Genomic DNA, 19,856 nt, shown 5'->3' with positions numbered 1-19,856 from the left:
AATAATTATGACTGCTGTATAGGACTGCAATTATCTAAAATTTATTTTTAAATGTAAATTATTAGACTGCAACTTATTTTTGTTTCATATATTGGATGCCCCAGCATAATCAAGGTGCTCAGGATCGTGGGGGAGGGGATACTTTAAGTGATTCCCTTTCCCTCATTCTGAGTTTTGAAGACATGTGTGGAAATATACTACCTAAAAGAGGAAGGTTTTTTTGTTTGTTTTTTGTTTTCTGTTCAGAATATGAGCTTGAAACAGTGACTGCTATTTTCTCCAGGTATCTATCTCCTTTCCTCTTCTTCCAGAGTAACTGACTTCCTGAAGTTTATCTGGCCAGTCAGAATAAAGATTATATTTGTCAGTCATGTAATTGTTTCTAGATAATGGAACATAGCAGAAGTGATGACCACAACTTCCAAGAAATGTCCTTAATGACAATCATGATACCCTTTTCATTCTCTTTTCCTCCTTTCTGCTGACTAGAACGTGGATGTGATGGTTGGAGATGGAGCAGCTATCTTATATCATGAGGTAGAAATTATATGTTGAGGACAATAAAGCATAAGATAGAAAGAGCCTGGAGTCCTAAAGACTTTGTATCCTCCATGCCAGCTTGGGAGCACTTTTCTTTTTCTTTTTCTTTCTTTTTTTTTTTAACATAAAGAGAAATAAAATTCTATGTTCTAAGCCCTTTTAATGTTGATGTTGTCACAAACAACAATCCGAATTCTAACCAATACATTACAATATTCTAAACTAGACTGTAAACTCCTTTGAAAAGGGTAGATTTATACCTGGTTTGTTCAGGTTGAAAGATTTATGGACTTCACACAGTGATCTTATGTGGGAAAGCAGAGTATCATCAGTGGCTATTGTAATGAAGTCTTTTATTTGCCAAGTCTCCACGGAGTGCAATTGTAAGTAATTTTATTCTCTCTCTCATAGCACCTTCAAAACCACTCACCAGGATTAGTCTTTGTCCTGGGATAATTGTAGCCTTAAGGTCCCAATATTTGCCCTATCACTTTCAGGAAAACATACATAAAGATAAATAATCCCTTTGCTTTGGTTTAAAAAGTTCAATTCACAGGAGCCAAATTTAAGAAGCTCCCACTTGTCAAAGATGAAACAATTTAGGCATTGAAAAGCATTATAACTGCAATGAACTGAAGAATAGCTAAAATGTTAAAATCATGAGTTCATACACTACTTGAAGAAAAATCCCAACCCACTGATCACTTTTAGAAGATGCTGGAGAACTAATTTATTATTCCAAAAACTGGAAAATAAAGGAAAAGCAGAAAACATCCTTCAGTATTTCCTGAGGAACTGTATCTCAGTTTAGTAATCAAATATTTAATGAGGGAAAAATCCTTCTTTAGAGAAGAATTCCAGCTAACAAATGGAGTGATAGCATATCACCACTTTGTAACCCTAATGACATAATAGATCCAGGCAATGACCTCCAATGGCTGCTAAAATCATCATGTGAAAAGCCACTAGGAGAATTTATAATTTATATGTTAAACTGATGACACTGTAACACGTGGATCAATCTTAACATCACAAAAAGAGAGATATCAGACATTCTGTTTCCTGACATGATGCAGTAGGAAGCATATAAAACCACCCACACAGAAGTTTTGCCAAAAAAAGAAAAAATCAAACATGAATCTCTAGATTTATATCCAAGTTCGCAGGAAATACAGGAGATAGAGGAACATGACAAATGCATGGAGATACAGGGGATAAAGGAACATGACAATTGCATGAAGATGCAATTGGGTAAGTCCAAAATATACAAAACAAAGACAAATAACCTGTGTATCTATAACAAAAAAGCCAGAGGAAGAACCTATAGATTAGGAGACTTTGAAATATGTTAAGCATGCGATGATTTTATTTGGCCCTAGATTCCAGCAAATTAATTGTAGACATTATGAGACAACTGGGAAATCAGAACACTGACTGTATATTTAATGATTAATCATCGCTATTAATTAATCAATTAAATTGTTAATAATTTTTTAAGGTGTGGTAATGGCTCTGTTGTTATGTTAAAGGAGTCTTTATTTTGCACAGAAACATAGTGAGATAATTATTGATGACATAATAAAATGTGTGAGATTTGCTTTGACAGTCTACTGGAGGGGGAGAGCTAGGTAGGGGAGGAGAAGAAAATGTTTGGCCATGACTTGACAATTGAAGCTGGGTGTTGAATAAGTGAGGGTACTTGAGTCTATTCTCTTTACGTTGCTATATGTTTGGAAATTTACCAAATGAAAAGTTGACAAACAAAAAGGCCCCCTGAGGTGGCTTACAAAACATAACAAAATTGGAAACTGAGAGGGAAATAGTCACAACAGTGTGAGGAACAGGGCAGATTTTCAGCTCCAAGTGGAGCTAAGGATGGCTGAGCAGGATAGAAACAAGAAGGGAGCCGAAAGAGAGTAGGAGGGAAAGAGAACTGACACTAACTGGATCAGCATGTTGAGAAATACAATTACTTAGATCACCTGCATAGATTTTTGTATGTATTCCAACTCATTTTCATTTTAAACCCAAGGCAGAAGCAAGTTGATTTGCATACTAGCCCTCAGGGGAAGAGTCTAGGCGACTGTAGCCTTTTTCTGACAGCCAGAGGTAAGGTAGAAATCAGGCTGGCTTCCTGAAGTCCTAGGTACCCAAGACTAACCGCAGCTCATCCCACGCCATCTCGACTTAGCATCATCGACCTAAAAGTACTGTGGATTGTATTTTAGGCCAGGGGATTTACCCAGCAGATACATATTGTATACAGTATGGAAATCTCCCCACCCTCACATCCTGCCTAGCTCACGCTGCCCTCTCTGGCAGCATGTTCATTGAAAAGGCTATTTATAGCTGTCTGCTTGCCTTTGCTTTTCAAAATAATAGATGGGGAACAAAAGTGATTGACTTGATATATATATATATATATATCTCACATTTTGTGTTCATCACACTAACAATTGTCACCCCAATAAACTTTAATAAAAAAAAGTGATAGACTTGAAGTCTCTTCCCATGATAAATGTGTAGACTTCAACCACCTATAATCTTGCATTTCTACGTATACTGAGAATATCTTATGCAGTGTCTTCACTCTTCACATCTCTTCAATCTTAGGCTAATTAAAAATGTACAGAAGACTATCCTCAGCATTGTGGGTTTGTCAGGTTTTTTTTGTTGTTGTTGTTACAAAACAGTTATTGTTGGTTTTAAATATTGTGATAAGTGTTATTAGGTCTACCATTCATTCAACTGCATCATATATTTCATTGCCTTACTGTTTGTTCTCTGTTTCTTCAGTGTTTCTACTAGACTGTAAGCTTTTTAAAGTTAGGGTCGTGGCTTATACATGCTCCCCTCTATTCCTTGTTAAGAAAAATCATCCCAAACTTATAAATTAAAAAATTGTAAAGCAGGCTAACATGTCCTTTCAATGTCATATTAAAGCATTGTTTAAATGCTTGCCCAAGGATTACTTAATTATCTAAGAGAAGGAAGTAAGGCAATAGGATTGGATCAAGACAGAAATATTGCTGTCTTTTATTTTTAACAGTTTTATTGAGATACATTTCACATACCATAAAAATTATCCATTAAAAGTGTACAGTTTAGTGGTTTTTAGTATGTTCACAGAGTTGTGTAGCTATCACCATGTAATTTTAGAACATTTTCAGCCCCCTACAAAGGCTATTATTGATTACAATCTCAGACTCTGTGAAGTTCTGTAATAACTTATAGATTTTTTGTTTAGAAGACGTGAAAATGATTTCTGTTTAGTAGAAAAGATAACCCCAGAGGTTACGAATTTATTGCCCAGTAGGCATTTAACCAGTTTTGTATCTAACCTGGCAATATTAGTCCAACATTCTTTCTCCAATGCCAATATGTATTCGGAGTCTAGTTCACCTTTGAACCAGCTTTACCATCCTTCTGGTTCCCTTATTGATGAGTTAATGAAATCTCTGACATGTTTTCATTCTATATTTGTATGAGAGTCATGTTTACAAATTTCTGAAATTTATATTTTGATACCTTGAATGTTCTTAGCATAATGATGGGCACATAGTAAGTAATCAATAAATATATATTGACTTATTGATCTCCATATTTTTTGTTTGATAAGGGATGTGTCAGACTTTTAAACTTTGGGAGGAAAGAATAAATTTTTGAAAGGTCTTAAAGAAAAATCAGAAAATAAATTTTGAACAATGGTTTGTGTTTTGGTCCTCAAATTCTAAAATTTGGTGCCAGAGAGAGTTAAATTTGAACGAAGCTTCCCTCTTTCTACTTCTTTTCTATATAAGGCTTGAATCAATGAATATTCTAAGAACATAATCTTACTGATATTACATTTTTATAAATCTACATACTGAAAGTATTTTAGTTTTGTGTATGTAGTATATACAATGAAACAAAATCTGCAAAGTATAAAAGGGAATGCCCTGGAAAATTGACTCTCGATTCCACCATTTCCCTTAGCCAACAAGTTACCCCTTGGTTGCTACTGTTACCAGAATCTCATGCAACTTTTCATACACACACACACACACACACACACACACAATTTTTATTTAAAAATGTATGGTATACCATACATGCTATTTTTCAACTTGCTTGTTTACTTACTATTTATTGAAAATTGTTCAACATCAGTATATGTGACAGTTGCCTTAATCAGAACATAATCCAGTAGCTGGATCACTATTTGTACCCCTACCACATAAGTTTGACTCATCATCATCTCTCGCAAGAGCTGCTCAGTCTCTACTTCTGTCCTCTACAACTTCTTTTCATCATGGTGGCCAGAATAATCCTGTGTGTATGTAGGTCAGATCATCTCCCGTTTAAGTTAGATCCAAATACCTCTTAATGTCTTCACAAGGTCCATCCCACATGATCTACTCCCTATCATTACCACGGTTGCTTCTTGGCCTCATTCCCAGACACTTCCCCTCCCTTCACTTTTCTCACTGTAGCCCCCTTGGTGTTCCCCCAGCACACCAGGCACTCTCCTGCCTCAGGACATTGGCCCATGCCATTCCCTCTGACTGAGAGGCTACTCCCCCCGACATCTGCATGGCTTCTGAACTTAGGTCTTTGCTCAAAGGTCACTTCCCTCACTGAGCCTTCCTTGACCACCACCTCTAGCTGCCCATCCCCGCACCCCACTTGCCTACTTTATCTTTGCCTACAGTGCTTATCAGCATTGGACATACCATCTATTTGACTCACTTATTGTCTAGATACAAGCTCCGTGATAGCAAGGATATTTGTTTTTTTTGTTTTGTTTTTGTTGGGGAATATTGGAGAACAGTGTGTTTTTCCAGAACCCATCAGCTCCAAGTCAAGTAGTTTTTTTCAATCTAATTGTGGAGGGCGCAGCTCACTGGCTCATGTGGGAATCGATCAGGCGACCTTGGTGTTAGGAGTACTGGCTCTAACCAACTGAGTCAACCGACCGCCCCAATATTTGCTTGTTTTTGTCCGTTGTTGTAGGTGCTATATTCTTAGCACCTACAACAAAGTAGGCACTTAATAATATTAATTAAATGAATGGATGAATTTATGCTGTATAGTGCTTGCATATTTGTGTTCTATTTGTGTGACAAAGTCTAGTGTGGTTTCACCGTTTCCACATGTGGGGACTTCCATATGCTTTTGGTCCCTTGTGACCTTGATGGAGTTGTTTAACCTCTCTGAGCCTTGATTTCCTCCTCCATGAAACAGGAATAGTAGTTGTACCTACATTTTACAGGGCTGTTGTGAGCACTAAAAAATTTTTTTTAAATGTAAAGTGGGTAGCACCATGCCTGATTTATAGTAAGTTCTTAATAGTATGGTTGATTTCTCTCATTATTAATCATTCATCACAAATGGACTTACGAGAAGAACACACGGTCGAGTATAACATAGAAAAATCTCCCGCCCCCCTTTTTTTAAACCTAATAGTGTTAACTTTGAATGGTGATCTCCTTACAATAGAATATAAGTCATTTTGTTGTTTTTGGAGAAGTCATGTAATGTCTTTAGAAAAAGCATTTAGTGCTTCAGAGGTAGAGACCTTTATCTTTGCATTTCCATTTTCTGACGAGTCCTGAAAATAATACTTGCTCAATGAATTTTGTTGATTTTGTTGACTAAACAAATGAAAGAAGGAGTGTCAATGGGCACAAGCAAGTTCATGTTTATTGAAGAGCTGCAATGTGCTAGGTATCACAGCAGGCACTGCGGATATAAAAAAGAACATTTGGGGGTTGAAGTTTATTTCAAAACCTTCACATGGTAATCACTGAGCTTGGGGGATGTATTTTATTTCAGAAGTTGTTTTCTAACTGAGGGAGGGGGAATTTGGTTTCATCACCTTATGCAAAGTGAAAAACAAACTCCAAAAAGACGTCTTTGCCATAATTTCTCTGAAGAGCTTTTCAAAGAAATGAAACATCAGTGGTTTATCAGGTAGACATTAAGAGAGAAGCAGCAGGCATATCAGTATGGGAAACCCAATGGTGATTCAAGACCTCTCTGAATTCCTGTGGTTCCCAGTAAGTCCCCACGCACATTGCTAACCATGAACAATTCTATATTTGGTGCAAAATGAGAATCTAATGGTGAGCCATGCAGCTTGAGACAGAGAAAAAACCCTGACCTGAGTCCCAAGATTTGGGGTGGAATCCAGCTCTGCATTCTCACCCTGAGCAAGATAATCCTGAGCCTCAGTTCCTCACCACAAAACTACGATTGTAAAACTTAGCCTCCATCAAATGAGCACATGGGTGAGAAAATCCTGCACACCCTGGGAATCACTGTATAAGTGGGACCCTGGTTCTGATAGGGAACAGAAGCCCTTTGGGCCATTCATTCAACATCTTCTTCCTTCAACTTCTGAGTGCCTGCTATAACAGTGCTACACATCTTACGGACATGGAGAACAATCGTGAGGGGAACCCTCCCCTTTGCAAGCACATAGTCCACCTCCAGAATTTTATCCCCAGGCCATAATTCAGCAAAAGCAAAACTATATTTTCAGGAAGATGATCATTGTGGGGATATCTGTAACAACAAGAAAACTGGATACAACCCAGGTATTTACAAAAGCAGGACGGCTTCCTCAGTCATGCATCCCAACATTCTGATGAGAAAGAATATCCAGCCTCCATACACCTACCCCCTGGCAGGCCCAGCCTGTCACCTTGAAGGTGGTGGTTCATTTCAGGGGAGAGGCTAGTGACCCTGCCCCAAGGGGGTGGCTGCTTAGAGGCTAGACAAAGGGGTGTGTGATGGTGACAGGTCACAAAGGACTGTAGAGAATAAATGTGGTGGTATGAGGAGATTTAGGCAGAGCCCTGCAGGGAGATGGGTAGTTGCCTTCATTCCCTCTCCTTCTCTCTTGGGACTCGATTTGTGGCTGGTGGAACTGTCTGAAATGAAGAGAATCATGAGCAGTGAATGTCTGTTACCTTACTACACGGCCCACAGCTACCGTTCAATGGGTGTGTTCAATACCTCCATGGGGGACCTGCAGCGACAACTCTACAAGGGAGGAGAGTATGACGTTTTCAAGTATGCACCGATGTTTGAGAGTGACTTTATCCAGATCAGCAAGAAAGGAGAGATGATTGACGTACACAACCGTGTCCAAATGGTGACCGTGGGCATCGCATCCACCAGCCCCATCCTCCCACTACCTGACGTCATGCTGCTGGCCCGACCAACTAAAGTCTGTGAAGAGCATGCCAGACACGCCCGGCCCACCAAGGGGAGAGGTCGCAAGCCTGTGAAGACCCTAGAGCTCACCAGGCTGCTTCCCTTGAAGTTTGTCAAGATCTCCATCCACGATCATGAGAAGCAGCAGCTGCGCCTGAAGCTTGCCACTGGCCGTACCTTTTATCTGCAGCTGTGTCCCTCTTCAGATGCAAGAGAAGATCTCTTTTGTTATTGGGAAAAACTTGTCTATATCTTGAGACCACCGACGGAGAGTTTCAGCAGTACTCCTACACTCCAACTGATGGACACAATGGCCATAGAAGATGACAAACGCCTAGTGGTAAGCATCTACAGAGACTCAAGAAAATGTGGCAGGGTGCTCTGGGAGAGCAGCTCAAAGCTGGCCCTACAAAGCCTTTTGTGCTCTCTGAAGCTCACCTGGGAAATGCATTCCATTTTTGAAAAGGGTTAGGGCCAAATGAGCTACCATGATAGCACTTAGCACCTGGGGATATTCTGAGTGCTTCTCCAAATTGTCCCACGAGGCTGGATTTCAGAGAGACCTTAGGAACCAGCTGCTCTGGTCTCATCCAGCGGTTGTAAGCCCTTTTACAGCATCCTGGCTATCCAATCCCTCCTTGAACACTTACCCCAACTCAGGTAGTCTCATAGGTTGTGGAACACAGTTAACAATTAGGAAGTCCTGCCTTCGCCCTGTGACTACCATGTACTGATTAAGTCAGTGCAACCCACGTGTGTGTCCGCCTGTGTGCAACTTGTTTAGCAGCCACCCAAACATAAAACGTGTGGATCTCTTGACCCAGAAACCCCCTTTCTTAGAAGCTGTCCTGCAGAGATGTAAGTACAAGTGTGTGAAACAAAAGTGTATGAGGATGGGGAATTGTATTAGTGCTTTCCCTGGCACAGGGGTTGTTCATGCCAAACCGAATGACTGTATGACAGGGTATTGTAGAGGGGATCTTGCATCAAATGGGAGCTTTTATTGGATGGTTTCAGAGGTTCTTCTAATTAGGAGCCCTGGAATTACTCGGCTCCAAGATGAGATTGGAGTAGACAGTTCTGGTCTCACTTTGTCATCTCTGTCTCACCTGTTTCTCCCTCCCTTGGTACAGACCTCAGAGCTCCATGGAGGAGATCAGAACGAGGCGAAGCTTCAGAAGCTTCATGAGGTGTCCAAAGCCACTTCTTCTGCTTATGCTGGGGGAGAAGGAATCCATCATGCTCCCCATGGATTGACTGGTTCGCCTTTAGGCATGAAAACATCAGGGACTGCCGAAGGACCAGCGAGGCGGGCAGCCACAAGCCTGGGAGTAGTAGCGGCAGCAACAAGTCCCACAGCAGGTGCTTTGAGCTTAGCAGCAACCAAGAGTGCAGATTCAGGCCAGGCAAGCATGGCCCTGGCAGGAGCCACCAGCAAGGGGCTGGAACAAGGTGGCTCCAGCAAGGCCATTGCAAGTGCTGCCAACATATCCTCAGAGAGTGCCAACATGGTCTTGGCGAGTGCTGCCAGCTCATCCTCACAAGGTACTTGCACCATAACAACAGGGTCTGCTAGTCTCTCCCCAGAGAGCAGTCAGAGTGTGGTGTTTGCAGGAGTCGTAACGACCAAAAATCCTGCCGCGGAAAGAGCTGAAGGCCCCGTGGCAGGACCCCTCGTTTCAACCTTGCAGAGTGAAGGTTACATGAGTGAACGAGATGGAAGCCAGAAGGTCTCCCAGTCCACAACTGAAGCTTGGAAGGAGAAAAGGGAAAAAAGAATAAAGAAGGACAGAACTTCCACTAGGAAAACGTCCCATCGTCACAAAACAGGAGGGAAGTCAACCCGGAAATCATCCTCTCACCGGTCCTTATCCAGCCATAAACACACAAGAGATGACAAAAAAGAAAAAGGGCAGAGCAATGTAAAGGGCAGAAGACACAGTTCTCATAAGAGTGCCAGCCAAAGCTCCACCGCAAAGGAATCGAGGATAGCTCACAAACCCGGGAAGAGCAGCAGATCTGCCACCAGCCCAGGAACTGTAAGTAAGAAATCCAGTAAGATTGGCTCTTTCTTCAGGAGCTTCAGAGTCATCCCTGGATCAAAAGCTGTGGTCACACCACGTGACAGGGAGGTGGACTTTGTGGCTAAGACGGTAGAGACGTGCAACATAGAGGCCAAGGTAGAGAAAGGTCTGGTTGGCCAGGACCTGGGGATTTGCAGTACCGTGACATCTGAGACAATGGAGACAATCATCTTTGAAGCCAAATCCATTTGAATAGCAGTCAGGGCAGGAAGCTGCAGTGGAGACCCAGCCTCATGGAGCTATCCCTAGAGAGTCAATTCCAACTTCCTTTAATAAAAGAAACAATACGACTCCAAAAAACAAATGCTATCTTCTGTTTGAATTTCTATGTCCTTTAGCCTGGTAGTGACTTCACAGTGGCTTGTGTGATGTGAGCTGTGCTAAAGCCTGAGATGCCAGCCTCCAGTCAAGCAGAACCCCACCTCCCACCCATGACCAGAGGAGCCAATATGAGTACCCTGCCTTGCCTCAACACCGTCTGCCCTTGGTTTCCCCAAGACTATGGCTGCAAGTCATGGACTGTGGGCTGGGAAGCACCACCGCCACCACCGTGTCCTCACACCCTTTGTCTTTTTCTCCCCAAAGGTCCCTGAACATGGACATTTAGTCCAGTCCATACACTAAGTGAAGACAGGACTCATGTGTCCTCAGGGGTTAATCAGGAGAGGAAAGAGGGGGTGCAGCAGTATTTGTAGGCAGTCAGAATAGTAAAGTTTATCCTCTAGATCAGGAATTGGCAGCCTAAGAGTCCAAACTCGCCTGGGCTTTGTAAATAAAGTTATTGGAACATAGCCACAGCCATTCATTTATATATTGTCTGTCTATGGCTGTGTTCACATTGAAACAACAGATTTGAGTAGTTGCAAGAGAGACTGTATGGCCTGCAAAGTCTAATAATATATTTACTATCTGGCACTAGACAAAGTCTTGGCCACCACACATCTATCTAATCCTAGAAATTCTCCTTTTTCCTTCTTCCTGGATTTATACTGTGGATTTATATGTGGAGAAACTCTCACATATGCTTGCTAGTAGACGACTAGAAGAATGTCTATAATAAAACAATTGGTAATAGCAAAACCCTGGAAACAGCCCAAATGTTCATCAAACAGAAAATCTAATCAGTTATGATATATGCCTACAATGCATACAATACAACAGCAAAGTGAATAGCAGCTCTACATGTTAGTAAGGATGAATCTCACAAAATGTTGACTAATGAAAGCAAGTTAGGAAAATGCATATGATATTGTTCCATTTGTAGAATAGTTCAAAAACAAGATCAAACAATATGGTTGGGGGTAAATATTTGCTCAAAGTGTAGAGAAAAGCAAAAAAAAAAAAAAAGATAAACACAAAATGAAGACAGTGGATATCTACAGGGTGAAAAGGAGAGAGGGATGATCTGACAGGTACATACAAAGTTTAAACAGAGTGGGGATTCGGTTCTATTAAGCAAAAGGGTGTGTCCATGGTAATTTATTGTTGTATCTTTTTAATGTTAACATCTCTGAAACCACCATGGTTTTAAAGTGCTGTTAGCCAGGTGGCACTCACTGCATTAGCAATACCTTAACAAAGTTATTTCACTTATTGCACAAGAGAGATAGATGACAAAATATCTAAGTCTGAAAGATATCTTTCAACAAGTATAAAATAAAAATTCTAAGTGATGTAAATACTCAGAATCCAGGAACATGGAAAATGTTTAGTGATACTGCAGAATAATCCAAAATGCTGTGTACTAATGAACTCTGTAAACTATGTATGCATGTGGAAGGTAATTCCAAAAACAAAATAAAAAATCATTCTACACTAGAAATGGGATTATAAATTTTAAACACGTCTGTTATAAAAAAAGAAATTACTTTGTCTTTTCAATTGAAAAAAAGTAAATTTCATGAGTGTATGAAAACCAATTAAGTTGTTAAAAATAGATGATAAAAGTTGGATTTGAGAAAAATAATTCGTGTGTTTGTTTATGTGAGCCTGAGGGTGATCTGCTCTGCCTTGAAATTCTCTGCTTTTTCTTCTCTGTGACAACATCTACTAGGATGGAAGTTGTTTCCAGTAAAACTTAGGGAGTTTTTCCGGACAGCAGATGTGTGTAGTAAGGGTAAGGGGGAGGTGAGGAATGAGGTCCTGTGGGAGAAGTGATGGCTTAGGAATATCAGCAGAAGCCCTTCTCAGTTGTGCTGGTGGGTAGCTGGAAAATCCCACTTTGTGGCTTCTGATATAAAAAGACCAAGAGATGCTGGAATCAAGGTATCCTTGTAGTTGACTCTTGAAGCAGTGACTGTAGGTAGAAAGAAAGAGGCACGTTCTTCAAGACCTGAGAGAGGCTTTGGGGAAGCCTCCTGGGAATGTGAGAGGTTCTGGGGTAGAGGAGGGAGAGAAAGGAAAATTCTTTCCAAAGACTTTGACTCAGAACCCCAACTTTAAGCTATTCTAGAGGCTGAATTTGCTTAGCTACAAATGGCTTAATCTCACGATTCGGTAGATCATGGCTTTATCTTTAATCCTGTTAGTCTTATTCTATGCACTCCTACTCTCACTCCTCCCCTCCCCCCAAAGGCTTCTTTAGCATGAACCTAGTTTGTCCACCACACAGGGCCTTAGCTGAGCAGACCCACAATTTACACAAATGCCACTGAAGTTAAGTGGAGGTGGGGACTTGCCCACCACAACGAGCTCTGCCAGGCACTTTCTCTGTATTTCCTTTTCTATCTTGATAGTTCATCAAGAGATGAATGCACAAATACCTACGTATTTCAAAGCAACAGGCCTCTTCCTCTGGAGGGAGATATCAATTCGGGCATCAAGTCAATACACCCTATCAGATAAAGGCCAATATTTTTGACAGCACTGTTCATCATCCTGGTAGCAATTCTGCTGCTGCAAGTGCAAGGAGGCAAAGGATGGTTGATTTTACTAACCAGTGTCCCAAACTTCAAGTCTGGCATGCACACATACATGCAAAAGATGAAAAAGAGATCTTTTGCCGACAGCAAAATAAGGTCATTCATGGGGTTGTTGTGATCGAGTGGAGTCTTTCAGACAGAAGAAAGATGTACTAGGGTGGGAAGAAGAAAGATGCCTCCGAATATTGAAGGCAGTGTCATGGCCGGCAGGGCAAGAGAGATGAGAGAGATGCCACAGAACACAGCAGGGGACCGCCATGCAAGGCTTTGAGGTCCACGTAAAGGATTTTGATTTCTGACCTTCAAGTAATGAAAAACCACGGAGATGTCTTAAATAGGGGAGTCACTTGGTCAAATTTTCACTTTGTAAAGGGCACTGTGGTTGCTATGAAGAAAAATATTTGGGGAAGGGGTTGTTACTATGTGACCCTACGTCACTTCCTGTCTTTTGCCATAGAATCTATAAAATAAGGAGATTGGAGAGAATATTTTGAAAGACACCTTTCTATTTGAAATACCCATGTGGAGTGGACATTCCTTCAGTGAAGGACTTGTGGCCCGGGCTGCTAGGAGTACCATGCAGGAACAGCTGGGAGTGAGTGTGGAAACTACCTCGGCTTCAGAGAACTCCCTCCCTCCTTCCCAGAGCACACAAAGACTGATTGCTGTGGAGAGTGAAGGTCTGGCCATCTAGCCCAGTGCAGACCAACTCTCAAGGGCCATTCTAGTTCAAGAGCTCCCAGTGGGGCCTGCCTCACAGCTTGACTTCCTCCTCTGTCCATTCCTGCTTCCTTCCCTTTTACAGGTCCTGGTCTGAAGGCCACTCCTTAATAAACATCCTTCTCACAAAACTTCATCTCAAAATCTGTTTTTTGGGGAACACAGTCTGCAACACTGTGTTAGTGTGATGTGCTGTAGCCACTTCCCCTGACCCACTAACCTTGTGAAAAGAGTTGGTGACAGCCAGAAAGGCTATGATGCACTGTATAGGGTTTTGAATTCAAATAATTTAAAAGTGAAGTACAGGGGCGGTCGGTTGGCTCAGTTGGTTAGAGCGCCGTGCTCATAACCCCATGTTCGCCGGTTCAATTCCCACATGGGCCAGTGAGCTGTGCCCTCTACAACTATATTGAAAACAATGACTTGACTTGGAGCTGATGGGTCCTGGAAAAACACACTGTTCCCCAATAAAAAAAAAATAATAATAATTAAAAAAAATAACCATGAAGTACATTTCCTTATTGTAAAATTGTGTCTGTTTTAGAAAGTTTAGAACATGTAGATATAAAAAAGAAGGAAACAAATATCCCATGGATGGCCTTGATAATTCACCGCTTACTTAAAAATGGATTGGTTAGACTTATGCTACCAGAAAGATGGAGTACACATAGTTTTCCCTGTTCCTCTCACTTGTACAACTGAAGACCTAGGATGTTGTATGTAACACAAACAACTGGTAATTAAAAGCAACTGGTAATATGGGTAGATGATTCAAAAACAGGCATGATAGTGACATAGCTACTTTTTCTCTGGTGAAATTCCACGTAATCATGTCAATGTGGACTTGAAGCTACAACAAGTAATTCAAAAGGGCTTATCTGCCTGTTTGTAGGATTCTAAATTCATTTTAAGTTCTTCATCCTGCAAGAGATAACTGGCCCTCAGTGGAACCTCATAGGTGGGACACAAATCTTTGTTATAAAAGTTAAGTGTAAACTGGGGATAGCTCCCAAATGCCAGGGTTACTGCTGTCCCCTGCTGCTAAGGAAAGGCATAACAGGCACAAGAAATTGCGGGCACCTTCCACTCCCATCTGCTGCACACACAGGTCTGGGTTGTCAAGATTGTTATTAGTGAAAAGGTCATTAGTAGCCATGAGACAACGACAACAGCAAAAACAGTGATTAGGAATTGAAACTGTACAGCAGGGAACAATACATTCGTGCTGATTCTCACCCAAAGACAATTGTTTAGACAATATATGTGAGCTGATAAAAATTATATGATAGGAAGAAGCAGGAGATGGAAATGAAGAATTTAGTTTGCTAGTTTCCATTTCTTCTGCCTGAGCTGATCAACAAGAGGAGATACAAAGCAATTGACTAAAAAGAGCTCAGAGATATTATTTATGAACCTGTATACCAATGACAAAGGTAGTAAGACCAACAAAAATCAGAATCCAAATAAATGGTGCTGGAATAATTGGACTCCCACATGAAAAAAAGGAATCTCAACTCATACAATATATGAAAATTAACTCAAAAAGGATCATAGGTCTGAACATAAAACTTAAAATTAGGAAACTTCTAGACGAAAGCACAGGGAAAATTCTTTGTGACCTTGGGTTAGACAAAGATTTCTTGGCTAGGACACAAAAAAGTATGAACCATAAAAGAAAATGATTGGTAAATAGGACTCTATCAAAACTAAAAACCTCTGCTCTTTGAATGACACTGCTAAGAAAATGAAATAATTGCCTACAAATTGGGAGAAAATGTTTACAAAAATACATATCTGATAAAGCACATATACAGTGTGTGTACATATGCTCTTAATAATAAGAAATAGTAAGAAACTTAATAGTAAGAAAACAAACAAGCCAATTTAAAAAGTGGGCAAAAAATTTGAACAGTTCACCAAAGAAAAGATACATATGGCAAACAAGTCCACAAAAAATACTCAACACTAAGGTAATGCAGATTAAAACAATGACACAGCTAGTAAATCCCAACAAGTAAAAATAAAATGGAAAATACCAAGTGCACATGAGGAGTCACAGCAACTGAAATTCTCTTAGTTTGTTGGTAGAAATAAAAAAGATACAGTCTCTTTAGAAAACTGCCTTTTCTAAAGATTTAACTTTGTTATATAGTTAAATCTATAACTATTACAAGGCTCAGCTAACATATACTGTTAGACTCAGTTAAACATATAACGATTCCATTCCTAAGTAGTTGCTCAAAAGAAATGAAAGATGTGTATGGATGTTTATAGGACTGAAAATAGCCCAAACGTCCATCAACCAGTGAATGAATAAATGAGTTATTCTACCTCCATACAATGGAATACTCCTTACCTGTAGAAAGCAAAAAAAACAAAAACAAAAAACAAACAAACAAACAAAAAAACTATTGATATACAAGTATGCAGCAACATTGATGGACCTCAAAAGTTTTATGCTAAGTGAAAGAAGCCAGACACGAAAGTGTACATACAGTCTGATTCCATTTATATGACATTCTGGAAAAGGCAAGACCGTGTGAACAGCAATCAGATCAATGGTTACCAGGGGCTGGGATTGAAGGGAGGAGAATGAATACAAAGGGGGCACAAAAGGAATTGCTTAGAGTGATGGAAATATTCTATATCTTAATTCTGGTGGTGATGGTTATATGGCAGTACACATTCATCAAAATTCATAGAACCATACACCTGAAATTAATTTTACTGCATGTAAATTATACCTCAAGCCTAACCTTAAAAATCTCAACAGGGTGGAGGAAAAGTGTGACTATTTCTGCTTACCACTTAGGCTCAAGTGATACATATGATTTTTTAAAAAAATAATGTGCCAAGTTCCTAAAACAGGCAAGATGCCAGTTACCAAGTACCCCTGCCTGTTTCTGCCCCCTCATCTCCTCTCACTCTTCCTTTGCTCATTAGTTACAGAGCACACAGTCTCCCTTCCTGTCTCTCTAACTCAGGAAGATCATGGCAGCCTCTGGCTTTTTGCTTGAGTCTCTTTGCTGTCTCCCAGATCTTTGCACAGTTGACTCCTTGTCACTCTTTCCTTAGCTCCAAAGTCACCTTATGGGAGAGGCTACCCTGGTCACGTGCTATAAAGTAGCTATACTCATCCGATGTAACTATCACTTTGTTTTGTATCCCCCACCCCCATAACCCTGATAACTATGAAATTCTTATTTGTCTGCATGTTATCTGTGTTTCTGCATTAGAATGCAAGGCTTTTTTCTGTCTTTTTTATCTTCTAGAACAGTTCCTGACACAGTAGACACACAATAAAAATTTGTTTGTTGAATAAATGTATTCCTTGTTAAGCTATACAAGACACCTTTAAGGAATAAACTTTCCATTGAGATTCTGGACATATACCCACATAAATAAAGATTATTACATGTCATATTTTCACCAGCCCTTCTCATTATGAATTTCATACCATCATTCATTTGTAGTTTATTATAAAGAACACTGGACTGAGAGTCAAGAGTCCTAGATTCTAGCATTGATCCTGTCACTAACAACCTTTAAGACACTGTACCTCTGGGTCCAATAATTCCATTTCTAGAAATTTATCTCGAGGGGGAGAAATGAACATGGGTGTAAACATGTATGCACCAAGATGCTCATCCAGTATATTAATAATTGTAAAACTTGGGAGGGAGATTAACTTCACAAAATGGGGATTTGACTAAATAGACTGTGATTTGTCCATCAGTGTCACTGTGAACTTATTTGAAAATGATTATATGCATTTTGTTACTTATTCAATAAATGTTCATTGACCACTTGCCAATTTCAGGCACTGTTCTAGGCGCTGAGCGTGTAGCAGCGAATGAAGCAAAGTCCCTATGCTCATGAACACAGTATTTTGATGGGGAAGAAAGACTACAAACAAACAAACAAACTACATAATATGATATCAGATGATGAGAGTTCTATAAAGGAAGGATAATGTATAGTAAGGGAATTGGGGCGTCTCTCAAGAGAATGATTGGGAATGTGTTGTTTTATATAGGATGACAAGGGAAGACCTCTCTGAGAAGGTCACATTTAACCAGAGACCTGAATGAAGTAAGGAAGAAAGGAAGGCATGTGAATCTCTGTAGAAGGAGGGTTCCAGAAAAATGCAATGGCCCTCAGTCGGGAATATGCTTGGCAATTTTGAGGAAACTAAATAAAGCTTATAGCTGGAGAAAAGTGAGCAAGAGAAAAAATGGTAGGAGATATGATTGGAGAAGTCGGCAGGGACTAGATTCTGAGGGCCTTACATAGGCCATGTTGAGAACATCAGATTTTATTATAAGTATGATAGAAAACCATGAAGAATTTTGAACAGAGGACTGATCAGATTTATCTTATATTTTAAGACAGTGTGGTAAGTAGGCTAAGGGAGGACAAAAGTGGAAGCAAAGAAGCCATTTAGGAAGCTATTGCAGAAGTCTAAGGGAGATAATGGTGGCATGGACCAGGACCATAGCAGTGGGGATGGTGAAAATGAGTTATATCGTATTGGGGACTTCTACTTATTTCTAAATAGAACTAATACAAAAGGCCGTTATGGTAGTTTTGAAAGAGTATGGGAGAAAGAGTAAAAGATGAATCTTTAGATGTGAGCTTTTGCAATTGAATGAAGTGAAATTGAGTAAATACGTGGAAAACTGTTGGATAAGGGGATCTGACTACAAAAAAGAGGTTGTTACCAGGGCCTGCATATCACCTGGATGTTATCACCTGGATGATATCCCACTAAAAAGTGAAAACTGATTCCTGGGTCAACTCAAATGATCAAATATGCCCAATGTTGCGGAGAGTGGAGTAAAATGAGAACTAAGAATGACCATTGGAGGTCACAGGTGTAGGTCACATTGATCTCTGGTGGAGATGCCTGATTAGGGTATCCTCAAAAGTGAATGGATTTCTTCAACAAATAAATTGATATGGGAGGAAAATTGAGGTGAGGGCAGGAAACTAGAGATTAAAACATAAGTAAAAGACATATTAGACAGTCACAAAGGGGGTGGATTTTATTGGATCCTGAGGCAATTGGTGTCCAAATGCTGACTTGATTTTGATACTATTCAGCAACTATTTTAAAGCGAGTTCTGTGGTTATATGAAAAAAAATAAGAGTCCTTATCTTTCAGTGACGCTTGTGGAAATAAAAGAACATCTATAAGTAGATAAGTGTTGAAGTTGGGTGATGAGTACACTGTTCTCTCGACTTTTTTGTGTGAACCCTGAGAAAGAAAATATCTGCCAACAAGGACTCATCATGGTTAACCCGGTACAAATTCATAACCAGAGTCTAGCAGCGATTGCCGACAGAAGCCCCTCAGGTACTCTGCATTCAGGGGAAAACCACAGTGCCTTATACTGTGTTCCGGCCTGTGAGTCAATCCTTATAAAGGAGTTCCTGGTATAGTCTTTCCACCAATGGGCTGAAACCTGCCCTGTCCAATGGGAATTGCACAGCTATAATCTCATTTGCAACTTTACTGACCAATCAGAGCAGGTCCATAACAACCAATAGGAACGTGTAATTCCGACCAATCAAGACAGTGCTACCAATCAAACTCTATAAATTTTGATTCCTCATTTGCATAGAAATGGACCAATCAGGGACCAGATCGGGAACTTTATAATATAAAGTGGCTTCTCCTCTGTGTTTGTTTGGGGGTGGGGTGCAGTGTAGGTTTCCTATGGAGATGTGTTTCCCACTTTTGCAAACTGTTTACCTGAACAGTTTCTCCTTTTACTGCACTCTAGACTGAGGACTCCTGTTGGCATTACATTGGTGGCAGTGACCTTTTGCTGACATTTGGAACTCTCCGTAGAAGTTTTTAAGAAATAAAATCAAAGACTCTTAAAGAGGTAAAATTGAGAACTTCTACCAGAATAACAAACTTACTTTTTATGTGCAACATGCTCTTGTAAGATTCCCATGAATTTAGAAATTTGTGACACTTCTAATGAAAATAACCTCCAAAAGAAACGTTTAAGTCTGTTTTTTTTTTAATTTGCTAATTTGTTGCCCCGAAATATAGACATCTCTGAATTCCTAAACGAACATAAAAGTGAATGGTGAAGAAACGGAAATTGAAAATATATTATTGATTCCCAATCATGGTCACAAATACTTCCAGATTCATATATATATATACATATAATATATGTAATATACATGTTACATGTATATATTATATATATATGAATCATACATATATGAATTCATATATATATGAATATATATGAATTATATATTATATGTAACATAAATATATAGTTATATATAATATATATAACGTATAAATACGTTATATATATGAAATATATATATACACACATATATATCACATAGAATCCAATCTCAT

At 39.8% G+C, this 19,856-nt stretch overlaps 1 protein-coding gene across 1 annotated transcript; it reads left to right on the top strand.

Annotated features, from left to right (window-relative positions):
- Positions 1-7,459: 7,459 nt before the first annotated feature.
- Positions 7,460-10,016, top strand: GARIN3 (golgi associated RAB2 interactor family member 3; the record flags this gene model as incomplete). The annotated part of the gene is made up of 2 exons (XM_081036064.1): positions 7,460-8,080; positions 8,874-10,016. 2 exons carry the CDS (start codon positions 7,460-7,462, stop codon positions 10,014-10,016), a joined length of 1,764 nt encoding a protein of 587 aa, XP_080892190.1.
- Between the last annotated feature and the right edge of the window lie 9,840 nt (positions 10,017-19,856).

This window comes from Rhinolophus hipposideros (genome assembly GCF_964194185.1).
Source record: "Rhinolophus hipposideros genome assembly, chromosome: 23".
NCBI classification, from domain to species: domain Eukaryota; kingdom Metazoa; phylum Chordata; class Mammalia; order Chiroptera; family Rhinolophidae; genus Rhinolophus; species Rhinolophus hipposideros.
This window is presented reverse-complemented; position numbering and strand designations above follow the sequence as displayed.